General features: G+C 37.2%; 1 protein-coding gene across 4 annotated transcripts in view; it reads right to left on the bottom strand.

Annotated features, from left to right (window-relative positions):
- The window catches only part of KIAA0825 (KIAA0825 ortholog), a 388,625-nt gene that overhangs the window by 236,738 nt on the left and 129,353 nt on the right, over positions 1-22,534 (bottom strand). For all 4 annotated transcript variants that reach the window (XM_025437175.3, XM_035714787.2, XM_025437176.3 and 1 more), the window contains one exon: positions 13,539-13,649. In XM_025437175.3, the coding sequence (XP_025292960.3) occupies positions 13,539-13,649 (111 nt within the window). The remainder of the gene's footprint in view (positions 1-13,538; positions 13,650-22,534) is intronic.

Genomic DNA, 22,534 nt, shown 5'->3' with positions numbered 1-22,534 from the left:
AAAATTTCTCTGCATAGGAGTCTTTCTCACTTGGAATTAAAGCACCTATGGCAATTATTCACATCTTAGCACTTTATTATTCCACCAATTAAAGCTTTATCTGTCCACTCAGAGTCAAGCCTTGTCAGGACACTTGCTTTACACCCCAAAGCTCCTACCAGTAGACCAAGCACTTTTAAGGGCTCTGTAAATGTGAGCTGATTGACTCATGCTCACAGATGGGTAGGCAAACTCTTAAAAAAAAAAAAAAAAAAAAGACACTTTGTCAAAAGGCTGATTTAAGCAAAAGTCAGAGGATCTGAAGATATAAGATGAAATTTCAAGGCACCTCCCCTTAGTTTGGCTTGGCTTGGTATTTGGTACAACTCACAACATCATGATGCTCAAAATCCTTCAGCCTTGCATGAACTTTAGACCAACTCAAACTTCCCGAGTGAGACTCTCTGACAACATAACTTAAAACAGAGAAACTTAAAAACAAACAAACAAACAAACAAAAACAAACAAACAAAAAACAGAGAAACTCCTAGATAATTAGTGGGTCAAGGTGAGCTAGGCAAACTCCTGCCAGTGGTGGGTGGTGAAGAGAAAGGTGACAGGCTTAAACTTAATTCTCATACCAGAGGAATCAACTCCATACTTTGGGTACTTTCAGATTGGTCTGGCTCTGGCCAAAGTCCCAAATATATTACCCAAGGAAGAGTCCACTAGGTGAGCCCTTTGGACTGAAACACCAATGCAGATCTTCACAACGGCTGTCCCTGATCGCTTCCTAAATCCCAAGTGCTGACTTCTAGAAACTTACTTCAGGTCCAATAGATAAAAAGCAGCTAGTTGGTAGTAAGTTATATATTAAAAGCAACTTAATTTTTTTTTTTTTGCAACTTAATTTTTAATCATTTCCTACCTCTATATTTTGCTTGAGTTGAGCATTGATTTAAGGATACATTTAATAAGCTGAAAGATCCAGTTTGATGGAGTGTAGAAAAGACGGGAGGGGGTTGTTGAAAGACAATCTGAGGAAGGAGACAGGACCAGATCATGGAGGGCCTCATTAGCCAAAGTGGGGATTGAAGAGTTTAAGGTAGATGAGTTTCCGTATCTGGGTACAGTGTGGGGAATGGATTGGAGGGGGTGACTGTATTTGCTTAGCCCTTTAGACATGTAATAAAACAAAATAATAGGAAGGTCATTTCATACCACTGCCTCTGAATACCTGGTTATAAATAAAACCTCTCAATTACCAGATGGGAAGCTGTTTGTTGAAATGTACCTCAATTCTTGGATCTTTCAGCTTATCACAGATTTTGAAATGTACAGTAGAATGACTCACTATGAGGAAAAATAAAATATTACAAACATTCCTCAATCACTAAGCTCCGAGTAATAAATGCATTGAGGAGTCTGTGTTAGGCATATGGAGAAGCATATGTTCCCTCATCCTTTGAGCTGGTGGAGCTGTGAAAGTGAGATTAGCCTCACAAAAAATGACAGAAAGGGAAATTTTGTACATATATATATTTTATATATATGTTTCAAATATGTACATGTTGAATTCCACGATAATACAAAAAAGAGAACAAAAATTTATAAATCCACTGGAACTCATAAAGCTTGTATTAGGAGACAGAATGAATTTATGGCTGGGTTTTATTAGGCTTATGCTCTAATAAGTAGTACATTTCTGGAGCATGAATTAGCCTAAAGAATTTTTCAAGTCCTGGTAGTAAGGAGTGATATAATAATAGAGCTCAATCATTACTGGTTATGAAACTAACAAATTATTTTTATAGAATCATCATGCAAAATCTGAGCTGTATTTGGGTGTGTTTACTTTATGGAAACTCATCAGGTAGTACACTTGTAATTACTGCAATTTTTTAGTATGAAATCATACTGCAGGAGAAAGTTACAAAAAAAAAAAAAAATCTTAGCTCAATCAGTATACACCAGCCTGACTTCCAACCATGGCTGTGCATGAGGCACAGGGCAAGAGAAGGCTCTGTAGTAGGTCAGACTGCATGACTATGGGATTTACTGATCCTACCATATATGTTTCATAGAGATGCTGTCAAAGCAGAAAATCACTCAAATGGATGCTAAAATGCACAGCTCGGGGATAATACCCAACAGTATTTGGGAATTATTCTTCAGGATTTGATATTTACCTTGAGCCAATAGCAGTTATATGGTACTATGTCCCTAACAGATAAGCCACATGAGTCTGGGTGTCAATAGTAAAAGTACCAGGGGCCCCTCTCACTGGTGCTCCTGATCATCCCCTTGGGGAATCTGTGTTTTTTAATCCCATAACTCCCCATAGGCCATGTAGGAGTGGAGGTCCTGGTTTCCATGGTGGGGTGAGTTGGAGTATGCACACCTCTACAGGAGCACCATCCAGAATTCCACGAAACTTAATGTTATACCTGCTACAGTCATTAGTGGCTTCCAATGCCAGCAGCCTACGCAGGCAAAGAAAGGAGTTATTATACTGGGAAGAGTAATGAAGCCTAATTACTATTGAGGAATTGGAGCTGCTACCGTATAAGGGGAGGAGGGAGGAGTATGTCTGTGGCTCAAGGTGATTCACCAGGGCATCTCTTGATGCCCGCATGCATGTTAATAGCCATAAACAGGGGGCAGCCCGGGGTTGGGGGGGTGCTCAGCAGTTTAGCGCCGCCTTCAGCCCAGGGCGTGATCCTGGAGACCTGGGATCAAGTCCCACATCAGGCTCCCTGCATGGAGCCTGCTTCTCCCTCTGCCTGTGTCTCTGCCTCTCTCTCTCTCTCCTCTCTGTGTATTCTCATGAATAATAAATAAAATCTTAAAAAAATAACCATAAAGAGGTTATAGAAGTAACAACATTCTGATAAGGGAATGGTAGCCAAGGGTTCAACTCCTCAAGGATGAATGTCTCAGTGACTCCACTGGGCAAGCAACATATATCAGCGGGTGTGACAGTCGAGGGTGAGGGAAAGTTGGAATAAGTGGCAGAGGGAAGTAATGATGATTATCACTTGCAGACTCAGGAATAACTGCAGTAGGGGACACTCTAGCTTGTCCCGTGAACTCTACTACAATAACACATTTTTTATAAGATGTTTTGACCAGGCATCTCCTTGAAGAATCAATGAAAAGACTCAGAGAACTTAATGTGGGTAATGAGTGGATTTCAGTAGTGTGAGGGGAACACCAAAGGAGATGTTGTCACTGTCCCCACATCTTCTTGCCCTTATCACTCAGTTGACATGGCCTGCATTTCTCTGCCTCTTGGCAAGACAAGCTGAAAGTGCTAGTGAATTCACAGCCCTGGAGAGCAGCCTTCAACCAATGACTGATGGAAGTTGCCTTGTAAATACCTCAGCATCCTTGCTCCCTTGGTGGGATAACTCTCAGATAGATGCCTTCCATATAGATCCCAAGAATTTCCCCAGAAGGTTTAAGGTCTGGTTATTTCTTCAGCAATTGGCTTGATTACATGAATTTTTATTTGCTGTTTTTCTTTCTTTGTCTGACTTGCTCCCATTCCACTATTCCCTCCACTTAGAAAATAACCTACTTTCACTTAAATCTTGGTCTCAGGGTCTGTTTCTTGGGGAAACCTAAAATAAGACATGCATAGAGATACTTTATATTCATCTCACTTAATTTTTGTTTCAGGAATACTGAGAAACTAGTCAACGGTCATTTAGCTAATAAATATGGCTGCTGGACTTTGAATCCAGGTCTTCCTGACTTTAAAATCCATATTTATTCCTCTATTCCAGGCTGCTTTCCATTCAACCTGGTTGATAATAGGTAGGTAAGTTGTTTTTTCCAGTACTGAGTATGTTTGGCTCTATTCAACCTTCTGATTAAGGATACCATCTTTTTGACCCAAAATCAAGTTTGTGGTCTCAAGGCTGATTCTCAAATTGGAGCCATGTTATTCAAGGGATCTAGGGACTGATTTCAACCAGATGGTTCCTGTCATGGATTACTGGGCCAAATTTATACCAGAGACCATAAGTTACATTATTCAGAGAACAAAGGCAAGGGCACAACTAAAGAGAAACTGAGAGTAAAAGCCTTAAAGTGAGAACACAAAAGCAGAGGAGAAGCCCCGCATTGCTGGACTATTCTGGGCTTTCCAAAACTGATCCTTCATGATCTTCCTAAGAAAATAAGTAAATGCAAATATTTAAAGCAATTTTCCCACATTTCTCTGGGAAAAAATAACTTTAATACCTTTGAGGAGGAAAAAACAACCCCAAATATTTTTCTTCATCACATTAACCAAGAATGTGCAAATGACACGTAGTTATAGCACTGAAAATGTCTGCATATAACTTACCTTGATAATGGGTGTAGTCAAGTCTCTATAATCTTGATCATTAAAGTTGAGTCAATAAACAGAAGTCAGACAAGGTTCACCTGTACACTTGCATACAGGACTTGCGTTGTTTTTAATAACTGTCCATAAAGGTAGATTGACACTTTTCAAGGGTCTCATTTTTTTAGAGTTGGTTGTATCTACACTCTCTGGTGTACAACTTAGAGGGTAGGTGTTCAAACTATGAGGAGCTGTGTTATCTCCTGATTTTAGCAAAATTAAACTTTTTATGTGGGATAACCCCATTTCCCCCAAGTCACCCAAAGATATTAGTACCCAAACTCATAGCCCTAGCTCTACACTTTGATGTTACACAGGTTAATATATCCTATTTCTAAAAATAAATAAAATCTAATTTTGATTTTTAAAATAATATTACATATCAACCATCACTTTTGGACTCCCCCTGAAGTGCTCATCTAGCCCGAGTCATTGAGACACTGGACTCAGTGATCACTCAGACATCCTTTTTGAGGAGCAAAAGTTAGTTCTCTGGAGCCTTTAACTATTACCGACTGGTTCTTGCCTACCAGATAATAAAGGCCTGTTATACAGAGTTTAAGAAAAGTCTCCCCTGGCATCATGTTTCAGATAAGTGAGATTCAGTGAGAAAGTGGTTCAATATTCTATCCACTTTATCACACTTATGAGGAGTCCTTTAAATATGTTTGGGTAACTGATAAATTCTGCAACTTTCTGAGACATATAGCTTTTTACTAATACAGCAGTACTGAATGACTGTTTAGTAAGTACTTATGGGTTGAGGCACTTTAGCTCATTTAACTAATCCTCATGACTCTGATAGGAGAGGATCTCAAAAGTTAAGGAAGGAAGATGCTTCAAGATAGAAGAAGACTGAATGGTATTGCAAGCTGTGTGCAAGTAGATTGGTAAGATTGTATTGTATATATGTTTTAACTTTTTCACCAAAATATAAACTATTTCATATACAGGGAGATTGAAGGTCCTGTAGGTTAACAAACTTTCCAAGATCACAAGACTAGTACACAAGCCTACAAATCATGTTTGTCTAATGTGGAAACCCATAGTATTCTATTATCTCTTTGCTGGCTCCAGTATGGTATTCTTTTTAATAGAATACCTTTAAAGTATAATAGAAAAGGGAAAATATGGGGATGCCTGGGTGGCTCAGCAGTTGAGCATCTGCCTTTGGCTCAGGGCATGATCCCAGTTTGGGGATCGAGTCCCACAGCAGGCTCCCTGTGAGGAACCTGCTTCTCCCTCTGGCTTTGTCTCTTCCTCTCTCTGTGTCTCTCATGAATAAATAAATAAAATCTTTTTTTTTTAAAAAAAGGGAAAATATGAATAGATATCTAGTTATATCAAGTACCTAGCTCATTTGCCATTTTAACTTCTTTTAATAACTGATTCACAGACATGTGACTTTCTAAATTTTTTTTTAAAGATTTATTTATTTTAGAAAGAGACAGCAAGGGGAGAGGTGGAGAGGCTGGAAGAGGGAGAGAATCTCAAGCAGACTCCATGCTGAGCGTGGAGCCAGAATTTGGCATCAGTCTCACCACCCTGAGATCATAAACTAAACTGAAACCAAGAGTTGGACACTTAACCACCTGAGTCACCCAGGCGCCCCTCTAAAAATCTTTTCAGTGATTCAGCTGCTTGTACATCCACACTCCGAAACAACCACTTAAGAGCTTTGGTGTTAAAGGGCTATCATTTCTTCTCCCCTGACTGTTGGCTCCATGTCAAAGCTGGGCACCTCATCAGAGCACAACGATCTCTAAGCTCTTTTCCTCAGTATTGTGTTAGCAGCAGCTGGTTTTGGTTTGAGAAACGAAAACTCTTTTTCATCCTTCCCCCAAGATGCTTTATCTGAAGGATACTAGAAGCCACCTCTTCAACAAGACCAGGCTTTCCATGCCTGAGCTTTACTATTCAGATCAAATGTTTGAAAAAAGCTAAATGTATCATTTAATATGTCAATATCTGAAACAATACTACAGTAATTCATGTGTTCCTTCAACCAGTCATTTACTCAACTACTATTTTTGGCTGATTTCTATGTGCTAGGCCATGAACACACAACAGCAAGCAAAAACAGTCACTGTTGTTTTTGTTTTTGTTTTTTGTGGGTAGCAAAGTTTATTGAGCAATAGTACAAAGCTCCCAAAGAGGGAGGGTACCCAAGAGGGTTGCCCAACAGTCACTGTTTTATAGAGTTTAGTGGAGAATACATATACAGTTTAAATGACCATACAAATAAAAATAAAATCACAACTATAAAAATTCACTGGAAGAAAAGCAAAAGATGCTACTAGAAGATGCAGTAAGAAGTGAATCAGTTTTTGTGGTTGATGAAAGACTTCTCTACAGAAGTCACATTGGAGCTGAGATATAGAGAAGTTAGCATTAAATAGGTGGAAGAGAATAAAAACATTTCAGGGAAAGGGAAAAGCAAATGCAAAAGTTCTGTGGCAGAAAGGAGCACGGCACAGCAAAGAAATATAAAAAGGCTAATGTGCATGCAGAGTGGAATCACAGGATAGTGTGGTATCACAAGAGGTTGCAGAGGTGGGTAAACCACATCTCTGGAGGTCTTATAGGATGCTGAACATTTTTGTTTATATTTAAGGACAAAGGAGAATTCATGGAGGGTTTTTAAGCCATAAATGTGAAATGATAACATGTAGTTTTGAAAATAGATTTGGGTTAGTTAAATATCTGGCTGCAATTCAGAAAACACTGAAAATGGAAGTCAACATACACATGGGAAAGAAACCAAGAGGCCATTACAGCACTGAGGAGAAAGATGATTATTTGGACTAAAGCAAAGGTGGTGTAACAGATAGCAAACTGTAGGAGTTAAAAATTAATGAAACTTAGCAATGGATTGGGTGTGGTAGGAGAGGAAGGAAGAGGGAGGTGCTCAGGTTCAGGTTGCCTCCTATATCTCTGGCTCCTACTATTCATGGAGGTCCCATCAGCCAAAAAAGGGAATAACAGAAGGGGATCAATTTGGAAGGGAATATCCTAAGTCCACTTCTGGTCATGTTGAGTTTGAGGTGTCTTGATGATCTCCAGGTGTAAACCTCAGGAAAGCATTCATATATGGTTGGCACTCGGGGTATATGGGTCTGTAGTCCCAGGAGAGGTAAAAATCAGAGATTCTAATTTGGGAACACATAGGGAGTACATGAAGCCATAGGCATATTTCACTTCACCTGTTAAGAGTTCTGTGATAGAACACCAAAGATGTTCAGTATTTAATGGCCAGATCTAAGGAGGTGAACTGGCAAAGGAGACAGAGAAACAGCAACAGAAACGAAAGAAGAAGACTGGGGGAATACGGGGAGTAAATCGGAGGTGTGGCTCAAGTTGGAGGAAGTGGGGCAGTGGTATTTTATGTGTTGTCAAGTAGGTCACTGAGGTTGTATTGCCAACATATAAATATTAAGGAAAGGTGCTTTCTCTCCAACTTCATTGCTTACCTCTTTCTCCACCATTAACACCTAGCACAGTGCCTTACCTGAAGAAAAAAATTTTAAATGCATTTATAGAGAAAATGAATGAATACCTCTTGATGAACTGGATAAAAGGAAAGACCCACATAAAAATGTAGCCAAAGGTAGCTTAATATATTTAGGGAGAGAAAAATGTATATAAATCTAAAACAGGATTACACTGAGTAAAAGTAAATAGAAACAAAAGCAGAGTAGAAAGAAATAACCTACAGCTCAGAATGAACTGGCCACGAATCAAAACATCATGTTGTCATCATAAAAGAAAATGAGCAGTGTAAAATGAATGGGCTGTTTACTCACACTGATTATGCTACTTGGTTTCAGTGTGCAGTTACGACCTACTTAGCTAAGGAAGACCGGAAAAATATTAGGAAATATTAAAAGAACCACAAGAAGATGAAAGTTAGGAAAATAATAAAAAAACATTATAATGCCACGGTATAATTGACTAAGATAGTGTTCTTCCTTGAACATTTATATGAAAGCACAGTATGGTGTCATAGTATTAACCTTGAGATTAATATATTCTCCACATGCCTTAGTTTAATCTAGTATGAAACTGATTACCCCTTCTAAATCAACGCACATTGTTAGCCTATACCAGTGCTAGGGATAATGAATACAGTACATTTTACTTACTGCTTTGAAAATACATTTTTTTTCCCCTAAAGCAAACTCTTCTAAATTCTGTTCCAGGGGTTCTAGGAGAACATGAAGAATTCTATTTTTACCAATTTGTATCCTTCATAGGCTTTTGTTAGTAATCCTCAAACAAATTTATGGGTCATACAACTGTGTATACATTTGTAACTCTTAATTTAAGTCTTAATTTCATGCCCTCTTCCTAGCTCTGTTCCTTCCTTCTCACTTACTTTTAATTCGTTATCTTAATATACATAGTACTTGTTAAAGGCCAAATTAAATCGTTTCTAAATCAATGCATAGGTGCAAATAAGTAAGCAAGTAGGTGAATAAATTACTAAGATCCTTCATAATATTAATATTTCAGCCATGTCTCCTCTCAGCCTCACCTTTTCCCAAAAAGAAAAGCTTTCTATATTTTTAGTTTGTCGTTATCCAACTCATGTATTTCTATGAGCAGTTCATTTAGGTGCTAAAGTGAGGAATGGAGTTTTGGAGGATAATTTGGGGGGTGATAAACACACAGAAACAGCAGAGGTATATGAGGGAAATGGATGAAAAGGTGGAGATTTTTTAAGTCACATGATGATGGTCCAGGTATTCACATTGCAATGTTTCACAAATGCAAATCAATACCTTGAGTTATTTTGAAATTACTTTTATTGCTATCCTGGGTTCCTTTGACTATACCACTGTTCTGAAAGTGTTAGGTCTTAAGTCAGATGGATCATGTCTTTCTAATCATATTCTAGGATCTGTCAGAGAGGAATTATCAGAAAGTATTGCCCTCAGTATAGGGGAGCTCATCCTGTGCCTTCCATGGAGAATTCAGAAAAGCAAAGAAGAGAACTAAAGGTTTTCTAGAAGAGAAAACTACATAAATCAAGGTCTGAAGCTGAGAATAAACAATAATAAAAGTGAAAGGTATGGAGTAAATGTGTCTTAAGAGATGAGAAGGGAGACTAACAACAGAGAAAGCTATTGGGTACTCCAGGCAATAAGCCAGCCAGTGTGGGCCAAAAAGAAGCTACAACAGATTCTTGAGCAAAAGAGCAATATAATGAAAACAGTATTTGAAACATGTTAAATAATAGCTAAATGGACTAAGGCTATCGTAATGGATTGCATAGAAAGGATAGTTCTTTTTTTTTTTTTTTTTTAAAGATTTTATTTATTTATTCGAGAAACAGAGAGGCAGAGACACAGGGAGAGGGAGAAGCAGGCTCCATGCAGGGAGCCTGACGGGGATTCAATCCTGGGTCTCCAGGATCACGCCCTGGGCTGAAGGCAGCACTAAACCACTGAGCCACTGGTGCTGCCCAGAAAGGATAGTTCTAAGAGAACTGTTGAGTAAGAATCAACTGAACACGATAATACACTAGAAATAGGCAAAGCAGAGTGCAATATGAAAACTATAATCAAGATTCTACCCTGGAAGTGTTTAAGAATGATGACATTCTTGATGTATTAGGAATACAAAAGGCACTATGCATGGAGACAAGGGCAGAGTGGAAGGAAAGGTCAGTTGAGGACATCATAGTGGATTTCCAATAATGACAGTGAGTCATTTGAAAATATGGGCAGCTGGCCATACAATGTTGTGGTAAAGGTAAGTGCTCAGAGTTGGAGATTCAAAGCTAGAAACCATCTGTCTAGAGGTTATAGGGTAAGTCATGTGGAAAAAAAGAGCAATAAAAAATGGGGTTTCTTTTTGTTTTTGAAAAACTTTTATCTTAATACAGATGGTCCTGACTTAACAATGATTCTACTGAGATTTTTCAGTTTTATGATGCTGTGAAAGTGATATGCAGGGACGCCTGGGTGGCTCAGCTGTTAAGCACCTGTCTTCAGCCCAGGGCGTGATCCTGGAGTCCCCGGATTGAGTCCCACATCAGGCTCCCTGCCTCTCTATGAAGTCTGCCTCTCTCTCTCTGCCTATGTCTCTACCTCTCTCTTTGTCTCTCATGAATAAATGAATTAAAATCTTAAAAGAGAGAGAGAGAGAGAGAGATGCATTCAGTAGAAACCGCACCTCAAATTTTGAGATTTTTTACCTTTTTCCAGGCTAGTGATATACTACATGATACTCTCATGATGCTGGGTGGTGGCAGCAAGGCGCAGCTCCAGGAGCCATGTGAGGGTAAACACTCATACTATTACAACTACTCTGTACCCATACAGCCATTCTGTTACTCACTTTCAGTACAGGAGTCAAGATATTACATGATATATGCAGCACTTTATTATAAAATAGGTTTTGTATTAGATGATTTTGTCCAATTATAGGCTAATACGAGTAGCTGGAGTACATTTAAGGTAGGTGAGGCTAAGCTGTTTTGGTAGGGTAGGTGCATTAAATGCATTTTTGACTGAAAAATATTTTCAACTTGTGATGAGTTTATCAGGCTATAATCCCATCTCAAGTCAAAATGATCTGTAAAATTACATAGTTTTCATTATATGAAATTCAGAAAACATAGCAAATGATACATGAAAAATATTAAAGTTGTTTGTAATCCTACCATACAAAGATAAAAACAATAAGCTCCCCAGCATATATCCTTTCAATTTTGTTTTTCTATACATATTTTTAAATGCTATATGTAAACTAATATGGCATAGTTCAACACTTTCATTTGTGTTCCACTTTCCAATAACTGTTCCTCCCCTAAGAAACATGGATCTCATATCCAGCAAGCTTGAGGAATCCACATACTAAATCCCTCTGTTGGAGATAAACACCAGAGATTAGTCCATATGTACCAATACATTAGTACATAAAAAGAGACTTTACATAACAAATAACTGATAATTCTAGATTTTTTATGCACATCTATTAATATCATTCTGAACATCTGTTCTCCCACTGACAGGTGAAGTTGTAGTTGTCAGGGGCTAGAGCTTTGGAAGCAGACAAGCCTAAGTTCTGAGTCTGCCTCCCAGCATGGTTCTCTTCAGAAACTTGCCACCTACACGTCACTTTACTCTCCATGAAAGAAGCCCAGAAATAGGTGGCCTACAGATTGGTGTGATATTTAAAAGAGATAATATACATGAAGCATCTAGAATGTCTGGTACACAGTTTTTATGAGAAAAATTGGGCTGGTTTTGAGGATGTGATAATGACTAACTATAGCTTCCCTTTAACTATAAATCATTAATTATTTGTCATTTAATATTTTTCAAAAATCAACCCTTTTAATGACTCCACAATAATGTGTCATATGACCATCCCATAATTGACTTGCCTAATTCTATACTGTGAGACATTTATTTCCATTTTTTTTCTTTCACAAATAATGTTTCAATGGATAGCCTCATATATAAAGTTTCACCAGCTGCTCTGATAAATTCCTTTATGATTGATTCCTAGAAATGAAGTTTCTGGATAAAGAGGAATAAATATCTGCAAGGTTTTTGACACAGGTTCCTAAACTGTCCTCCAGAAAGCTTGTACCAAACTTCATTTCTATTGAAGTTGAGTAGTGACTGCCATGTTCTAATATTTGTGTTAGGATAATAGTGGAGATTGAAAAAAAAAATAGTGGAGATTGATTATTACACAGAAGCAGAAAGAAAGAAAAGTCTTATTACATTTAGGCTTCCTATAGGCATGGAAGAGAGAAAGGAGTTAAACACAAGAAGCAGCTATGTGAAAGATAAACCCATTCCCATGCTGACTTTCCAAGCTTCTAGGTAAGGCTGAACAAACCTGAAGGTGGAAGTCTTACAAAAGCAATGCCTAAATGGGGATAATCTCAATGGTTTTAGATTAAGATGAAAGTACTAATACTAATAGATTAAAACCACTCTGATAACATGGAGAAAAAATAGGTTGAGAAGCTGGGGATCTCATCAAAATGACACAGAGTTTTTGTTTGTTTAATTCACACTATAAAAGATTCAATTGTTTAATTTATTTTTTCACTAATGAGTATTAGAAAGTCAGCTATTTAATTCTCGATGACATGAGTCTATTTACATGTAAGCTGCTGGGTACTGAGATGACAGGGTACTGAAGGTATTCCGTTTCTAGAAATCAATCATAAGGAATTCATCAGAGATGGTGAAGATGTGTTATTTGTAGATAAAGTAACAACAATATACTAAGGTTCTCAAAGGTAGGGTCTATGTGTCACTGATCTCAGATTCCCCATTTCCTATATAGAGACAGCGACTTAATAGGTAAACAGGATTTATTTGCTGTGTTTATGGAGATTTTGTAGATGAGGTTTACACACTCTGTATTTATGGGTAGGACTCATTCCTCAAGAGTGAGAGACAGTCAATTTAGAGAGGGAAATCACTGCTAGTGTATTTCCAAGATGAATCAAGAATATATGGAGATTAACAGTATCTCCTTCAGCTATACATGATATATTTATTCACAGATACCAAGGAAAGGTACTTTCCAATGATATATTCAGCAAAGAATCAAACTGACATTCTATATAATGCCACAAAATGTCATCAGATTATTCTGCAAGTATATTTCATGCTTTAAATGATTTTTCTTATGTTTAAATGCTGTTAATTAAATAATAAAAGTGAAAGACCCTATTCATAATTTTTAAAGTTTCTTCTCTCTCAACTTTTACCTAAGGCCCTAGTTGGTTACATGAATTATCCAGTTTTGCTGTCCTTTTTTGATAATTAGTTGGAGGACTGTCAAATCCCCAGTCATAGATCAAGAAAGATGAATTTTAAAATGGCTATGCAATTAGCTAAAATAGAAGTAAATTCCAAAAATTCACATTTTTCCATTACATCAGGAAAGCTATGAGTTAGCAGAATGATTATAAAGCTTGTATATTGGATTCTTGTGCTAATAAAAAGAGAAGTAATACTTTTGACTTACCTGTGTATTATAAAAATTTGTAAGTTCTTTTTGTGAGATACATTTATCTCCATGGATAAAAGTTTCTTTTCTTTTTTTTTTTTTTTTTTTTTGGATAAAAGTTTCTAGTAAACTTTAGAGGGATCATAGAATTATACGTAGTGTAGTGTTTAGAGGTTCTCACCTGAGTAAAGAAGGATAGAAATGTGATATGCAAGAAAACCAATGTAATGGTTGCTTGAAAAACGGTTTTATGGAATCCGAAGCAGAATCATCCAACCCATGCTGGAAAGTCCTGGGGGAAATAAAATAACTATTTCAAAATACACAGGAAACATTAACCATGAAAACCATCAAAACTTTTTATTTTCACTGAGTATTCCAAGTTAATGGCTTTTTGTTGTTGTTTGTTTGTTTGTTTGTTTTAAACAGAGAGAGCATGTGTGATTGGGGAGGAGCAGAGAGAGAATCTTAAGTAGACTCCATGTTCATCAGGGAGCCCCAGGCTTAATCTCATGACTCTAAGATTATGACCTGACTTGAAATCAAGAGTCGATTGCTTAATTGACTTACCTACCCAGGCACTCCTTGAAGTTAATGATTTTACACAAAATGGTATTGTGCTAGAATGGATAATGCAACCATCCACTTGGGATCTATGTTAATAGGTAATTCAGGGCCCCTATACAGCAATCCTTACACTCGGAAATATAAGACAATATCACTATTATGTAAAATCTCCTGCTATAAAATATGTAAAAAATAAATGAATAAAGAATAGGACAGTGAATATCATTTATATTACCCTCTTCAACCTGGATCCAATAAATATCAATATTTTGTCACATTTGCTTCATTAATGTAAAAATGGTTAGCATAAAGTTTCCTCTCTTTATTCTTTAAAGTGACTTGTAAATACTAAACAATTAATGAGAATTTATAATTAATTTTGTACGCTCCTAGGAGCCTACAGAGGGCTTATAAAGAAGAATTTAATTATAAAATATATGACTATGATTTCAAAATTTAAACAATTTGGCCAGAATATCTGGTCTACAATTATCTTTGGAGAAGTGACTATAACATTTTTCTAGGTTGGCCCAAATTCAACAATAAATCTTGAGGTAATAAGAAAGAATTTGCTACATAAAATCTTTAGTAGGTAGCTTGGCTAATAAAATTTTTATCACAACAGGAGACTATATTTGCCTACATGGAGTTAAGAGTAACAACTGGGAAAAAAAAAAAAAAGAGTAACAACTGGGAACATTTTAGAAATGGAATTGTTTGTGGTACTATCTCTCTTTATATATAGTACAGGAGCAACAGCATATTTTAAATAATATGAACAACAGAATTCCACTTTGAAAACACATTCTGACCCTTTCTTTTTTTTTTTTTTTTTTTTTTTTTTTTAATAATTTTTATTTATTTATGATAGTCACAGAGAGAGAGAGAGAGGCAGAGACTCAGGGAGAGGGAGAAGCAGGCTCCATGCACCGGGATCCTGATGTGGGATTTGATCCTGGGTCTCCAGGATCATGCCCTGGGCCAAAGGCAGGCGCCAAACCGCTGTGTCACCCAGGGATCCCACATTCTGACCCTTTCATTCCATATCTTGCTTCTTGTATTCTCACATTTCCCAAATATAACCTGTCTCTCCCCAGTTTGTCTTGCCACATAGAACACCTACTAATTAAATACACTTTGATATTTTTTAGACTTTTAATGTATCTCTTCTTTCAAAGTCATTTTTTTCTTCCTGAATTTCAGAAAGAACAAAATTTCCTAAATAGACTTCAAAATGAGGCTGTCATGTTTCCAATCCCTACATTACACTGTGTGAACTAAGCAGAAGCTTAGGTCAGGATACCACAATATGCTTTCATAAGGAATCTGAACTTTGTGTCAGCAATGAGGAATCACTGGAGAGTTTATAGCATGGGAGTTTTATCAGCTATTTTATATTTTAGAAAAATCACTTGTGTAATAGTATGGAGGAATTTGGAGGGATCAAGGTTGGAGGAAGGGGGATAATAAGATGATACTTCAGTAGAACAAACAGAGGAAGACAACATCCTAAACCAAAGTAAGAAGCAGAGGAGAGAGTAAGTATGAGGCAAGTATAAAGAATATAAACATAAAATTAACAGAATTAACAATATTCATTCTCTAAAACATGGGGTTGGAGATGGCACAAAGGAAGAGGTAGAAAGGAGAAGAGTTAAGGGTTAAGAGAAACCTGGGAGGACTTGCAGCATAGTTTCAGATATGTTGAAGGAGCTGCAGGCATTGAAGTACATCCAAAAGAAATTTGGATTTGCCAATGTAGCATATACAGGAGATATGTGAGTGGAAGATATTGCTGTGGAAGTCATTACCATATTGGCAAAGCTATGGGAATGGATGAATTCGCCCAAAGAAAGGGTGTAAGAAGAAAAGATGGTTAAGAACAGCGCTCTGGGACACACCAACATTTAAAGGGTGAGGTGAGAAAGTGAAGCACTCAAATGAAACCAAGAAGTAATAATCCAAGATGTAGGCAAAGATCCAGGACAAGGTGATATTAGGGAAACCAAGGGAAGAGAAATGGGACCAATAGTGATAAAAGTTGTAGAGAAGGTAATTGAATGGATGGACAAAAATTGGAGTTAGTGACTGGATAGGCATGGATGACCTGGCCCGTGTTGGTTTGGCATGATGAGGGCAGTTGCAGTGCATTGAATGAAGGACGGGTGTCAAAGTGGAGACAGTGAATGCAAACTATGTTTTAGAAGGGACATACAATAATAGAGAAAGAATATCCTTTTAATATAAAGGAGACTTTGGGGAAAGAACCAGAAGAGAGAAAGAATATTTAGAAGAGTATGGCCAGTTGAGTAGGAGGTAGATGTGATCAAGAGCTCAGGTGAAAAGATCTGCTTTGGCTGGAAAGAGAGACACATTGACTGTCAAAGAATTTACAGGTGAGTAAGGATTGAGATAATTATTAAAAATGGAAATGAGAAGTTAACATTCATGGTGGTCTAGGTTTTCTCAGAAAAGTACAGGGCAAGGCCATCTGCTAACCAACAGTGGGATGGGGCAAAGTGGAAATTTTGGCTAAAGTGGAGGAGGATGAAAGAGAAAGCCACCCAGAGGCAGGACAAAGAACAGAGTTGTCACATTGTACAAAAGGCCAACTAAGTGACTTTTGCCAGCAGTGTTCCAAATTCCAGACAGACAGGCCAAGTGAGTGAGGGTAGAGACAAGGGACATGCACTAGCTAGGGAGGTAGGAAGGGAGATCTCAAAGGAAATCAGGCTGCAGGAACAGAATGAGATAAGGCTTGATGGGAGGCCAGTAGGGAGGGAACAATTTGGAGGATACCACTGGAGGCTGTGGTATCCTAGTCTCTGCCTAATTTGCCACATACTTTGTTGAGCCCTTTGCATGAAGTACCATTTCTCTAGTTAACTGAGGGGCAGGGGCAGTTCATTTCTCCAAGAATGAATACCTTAGCTAGGATGTACCCTCTGTCATGTTCACCTGGTTCTCTAGACTGCTCTACCTCAAAACGTCGTAATAAGTCTTTCCTGACCACCCTGTCTAAGATATCTCTTGTCTTACCACCTCATCCATCTCTGTGTCCTTATTTTGCTTTGTTTCTTCTTAGGACTTAACTCTGCCTCTGATCCTTTTACATTTACTTTTTGCTGCCTGCTTCATACACAAGGGTAGGGTCCCTGAAGATTCTTCAGAGGCAGTGCATAGGCACATGCAAGAGCTCTGGAGCCAGACAGAATGAGTTTGTATCTTGGGTGGCCTCTTTATGGGATGTGTAATGTTACTTGACAATTTATTCAGCTTCAGTTTTCTCATTTGTAAAATGGGAATAATAATAATAATCACCTCACATGGTCAGTGTGATGCTGATTGAGATAATACACATAAAGGACCAGAAAAGTACATGTACATAATAAGGGGCCAACATATGTAAGATATTATCAGTATGATAACAACAGTTGGCAAATATTTCTTAAGTCTACAACTATCTCACAGTCTAAATGGTCACCTAGTCACAGTTTCATCCTTGAGATTAGAAAAGATAATGGAGAATCTAATAATAATGGAATGGCTATTTGGAACAGTGCCAAAATTTCTTAGACTACAGACTACTGGTGATACAGTATTTCCCAGAACCTTTCTGCCAGTACCTAAACTCTTTTATTCCACTCATGGTTTCTCAATCATCCCGGTAATAGTGGGGTTATTTGGCTATAAGAAATGATATGGCAGATGTTTATGGTCTCAGAGGGGGTGGGATCTGTATAAGCATTTAATTCCACAGCAAGATCCCAAATTAGTGTCATTATTCTGGAGAGTATAACAGGGTGAAAATTGGCCCACAAGCCTCATTCGGGGAATGAAATGATGAGCTGGCTATTAGATAACCTCTAATGATGTTTTGGTATACACTTAAAAGAGAGGATGGTCTAAATAATTCATAGTGGAGAATAAAATACAATTGGAAGAGCCACAGAATTATATTTTCCACAAGACATAAGAGAATTTTGATGTAGCAAATTTAAATACTCCTTTAAAAATAAGTAATTGTCCACAGGTTGAAGCAGAACACATTTCTTCACATTTCCAAATTAGCAAACTGTAAAGATGGTTTCGCTTAAGGGAAAAAAAAAAGAATTTGGGGGAATTCCTTGCCTTTGCCCTTCCTCCAACATCGGCTGACCCTTGCCCCTTCCTGCTCACTAACATCCTACAGGCTCTGCGCTCATCACAGCATGCCACTTGGGCCCTCTGCCCCAGATTCAGTCTCTTGTGGTTCTCTGATGTACAAGTATGCTGCCTGCCTTCCTTTCTTCATTAACAAAACTGATTGACTTTTTGGGCTTATGTAGCCAGCTGCTGCTAGAAAGAAATCCAACGCACGTCACAAGTGAGAATAACTGATAAGCTAAAAAGAGTTAGCTGGGTTTTATGCTTCTCTTGTGCCTCACCCTGCTGTTGGCTGCCCTCCCAGGAGAACTGTGTCTCATAATATGATGCTAATGGAACAAACCTTCAGGATGGAATTGAGACAGCTGAAGGTTGTGAGTTCCAAGGGACAGAGGGACCAGGCCAGACGCCTCACTTCTGTGTCTACATGGAGCCTAAGCCACAGAGGGTGCTCAAGAAATTAAAATACCAAGAGAAGACCCCAACTTGAGAAAAAGTAGAAGTGGTTTGGAATTGAACTCCTGAGACAGTGCTGGAATACCTGACACCATGGGGACATGCCAGTCTTTCTGATACCCCTAAAATCACAACCACCAATACGTAGGAATAACCAAACTCAATCTACTTCACTATTTTAAACACAATTCTAAGTCATTGTTTTGCTTCCATAAACTGGCATTACCCCTGGGACTATAAACAGTTGCCCAAATGTCATTCAATGAGAGAAATTAAAGTAAGACACTCAGAAGAAAATATGGCTTTCCACATTTCTTCTGCCCCCCCCCTGGCTTGAGAGCATGATGAAAATAACTCTGAGGTCAGAAAATGATGGCCACAATGCTTGGACTAACTGTAGGTACATAGCAGACACTGGTTTAAAAAAAAGAATGAAAAGATGGTATTGTCAGACCTTGCTTAGTGGAAAGGAGGTTGAATTTCAGGGACCATCTGTGAAGAGCAGTCATGGGTGGGATACAGCCAAAGGGCAGACAGAGAGCAGGACATATGGTGGTGAGGTGGAACAAGACTTGATCACAAAGGATAGAGTGGGAAGCAGCAAGTCAAAGATTCAGGGGACAGGCCTTCTCCAAAGGTACCGACTAGCCTTTCACCTGTGCTTTACGTTATTAGAATCATACATAAGGTTGTTTGATTTTAGGTTTAAAAACAAATAGATATCTTCCTCAAAAGCAACGTGTAGAGGAAGTGGACAAAGGGAGGCCATTTACTCTAAACAAGATGGTTAACCAACCAACAACCAACTTCACTTTCTGAATTATTTTGCATTCGGCCACTTATTTCTACATGTTAATTATTTAAATTTGTATTTTTAGTCAGTATGTTCATTTCTTAACAGCTTTATTAAGATATCTAATTCATATGCCACAAAATTTACTCATTTTAAGTTTACAACTAAGTGGTTTCTACTATATTCAGAATTGCATAACCTTCACCACTATCTCATTTTATAACATTTTCACTACTCTCAAAAGAGATCTTGTACTCATTAGCAAGTACTACCCATTTTCCCCTCCTCTTGGCCTCTGGCCACCACTAATCTACTTTCCGTCTCTTATTGCTTATTTTGGAAATTTCTAGTAAAGTGAACCGTACAATATATATTCTCTTTTGTCTGGCATTTTTTTTTTTTTTTTACTTCACATAATGCTTTGAGGTTCAGTCCTGAGGTAGGGGCATCTGTCAGCACGCCATAGTTTTTTATGGCTAAATAATATTCCACTCTATGGATATGTTACATTTTGTTTATCCACTCACCAGTTGATGAGCATTTGGGTTCTTTTCACTCTGTGCTATTATTAAACATGCTGCTTGTATATAAGTCTTTGTACTGACATACATTTTTACTTCTTTTAGGTACATACCTAAGAGTGAAACCACTGGGGCATATGACCATATGATCAATATTTTACAGAAGCATACTCTGTGCTCAATGTTTTGAGGAACTGCCTATTTTCAAAGAATGCCAGACATTCTTGAGGTATGAAAAATAAAATTTCAGTCCATACTCTGCTTTGTGAGGGACAGAAATAGTATAAAATAAATAAGTAAATAAATAGGCTAAGACCATAACCTCAAAATACCCAGTGTTGTTTTAAAACCAAACTATAGACACAGCATATTTTGAAACACTTTGGAATTTAGTTATTCGAAGCCATGTTAGTGATACCAAGTGGATCCCAAGATAGATCTGCTGCCCATATCTGATGACTTTGGCCTTTGCCTGGTGTGTGGACACTTGTACTGAAATTCATTCTTCTACGTTATTAAATGCTGTGACACTGAGGATAGTGGCTATGTGTATGTAAATAAATTTAAGCTTAACATTAGAAATTGTGCTAGACTTTACTCAATGGCAGATATTTATCTTGCTTGCTGCTGTAACCCTTGTGCTTAATCCTTATGATCAATCACAGGGGCTGGAGACACAACGACATAGGTTAAATTGAAACTAAATTGCATTTACCTAAAAATCTAAGAATTATATTTTAATTTGCTCTATAGAAACTAAAATTAACATTCTACACAAGCAAAATGCACCATATGAAACCATGTTTGGGTATGTATATGAACGTGCACCAAGCACACTTCTCAATATGCAGTTTAACTGCCTTTATGGAAGATCTACAAGCAATAGGCATTTTGGAAAATACATGGTGAATATTTCATGTTTCAGCAGGTCTCTTTCCCTGGAGGACAAACTTAAAGTACTCCTTTTATAACATTCTAACAGAAATCTACAAAGGAGAGTTGAAAGAGAACACACATTTTTGCAAACAGGTTTTATTCTTCCTGAAAAGATTTTAAAATCAGGTATTCCTGCCCTGGGATTTAGTGGTCCTACGCTAAACTCAGAAAGGAAAAATACATTCAGTTTATCTGTCAGAACTCCTTGGAAGAAAGGCAGTCTACCTTCTAAAAAGGCATATCGCATGTAGTGACAAATGTCAGGTACAGTTTATAAAAAATTCAATACTAGCAACATCTGATTGTTACTTTTTCATCAATTCCTCAAAGCATACAGTTTAATTTTTTAAATGTGAAATATAGATACATTTTTCCCCCTAAATACTAATAATGTGACAATTTCATACCCTGGCTGTGAAAAGAAGCTAAATAAGTTAACAAGTTCCTTGAAACACATATACAATTTTTTCCTACTTGGTGAAGAACATGCTGCCCTGTAGATTTCCTTTGTCAATATAAAGCAAAATATATTTTAAAGATTGTACTGATATTCTAGAAAAGCAATCATAAAATTTAAGTCAAATGAATGGATAAAATTTGTGAAAATTTATATACATTGAAAAATATTAAGAAGGAAGTATCTAGACTTTTTGTTCATGTTTCAAAGCAATGTAGCTATCTATGTTTTATATTAAGAAAAACCAGAGACAGTGCTTGGTGTAAAATGTTCTGTAATCCTGGTTGAAATTAGCAATTTAAATTTGTTGAATGAGGTTACAGTGCAATATCTAATGCACAAATCACAGAGATTTGAGTACTTGCATAGTTGTTAAAAAATGTATCAAAAGGCCATGGGTTAACAATAATGAATGTATGTTACATTATTATTATTAAAATATGCAATCTTTGATAATAATTTATTTGTTTTACAAATGCATTGGGGGGTTAAAATTTTTCTATTCATCTGTGACAAACCATGAAATTCAATATTGCTCACCATGACCAATCCATGAAATTTGTCAACTTTGTTCCTGATTTTCACAGGGCCTTCCTCTCAGATGAAATGACCCGTTGAACTAAGAGCATAGCAATTTTTTTCATCTATGGTAAATCAGTTGAGTTTACTAGGATTTATTATGTGCTTCAGACCTTGAGCTTTTTATGATTATGAGCTATTATGCATATAATCCCAAACTTATGGCAGTTTATCTCACTATTTCTTCCCCTTCCTGAAAGAATTCTCCATTTCTAAAATTAGTTCTAAACAGTAGGGTTGCCAGAAAAAACAATCTATAAACAATGGGTTTGTTGAAAGTCAAAGAGTGGGTGAAAATTATAGGGAAATTGAAATCAAACTTGTTAATTACTCGTAGAATTTCTAACACAAAAGTCTCAAAATTTACTGAAAATCAAGATTTTTCTCTTACCAGATTCTTCCAGAAAGGAATAATTTATCCTAAGAAATAGAAATACACATAGTTTTTCCTATCCAAGAAACTAAGAATATGTAATTATCTAGTCTTTCAAGATAAAGTCACTATTTTGGAGGAGACCTTAAACAAAATTGTATTATTGTTTTATGATAAGATCTACTTTAACCTCTTCTATAAGATTACGATTCAAATGAAATAAACCCGAAAAGTAGTTTAAAAATTTTAATCTCCCTAAATCTTATTTAGTGTGTATAATCTTCCAACATTTTAAAAATGTAGTTGCTGAGTCTTCTCTTTTGCTGTCCCACCCGCTGCTCCCTTGCAG

The sequence above is a fragment of the Canis lupus genome, chromosome 3 (genome assembly GCF_003254725.2).
Source record: "Canis lupus dingo isolate Sandy chromosome 3, ASM325472v2, whole genome shotgun sequence".
NCBI classification, from domain to species: Eukaryota; Metazoa; Chordata; class Mammalia; order Carnivora; family Canidae; genus Canis; species Canis lupus.
This window is presented reverse-complemented; position numbering and strand designations above follow the sequence as displayed.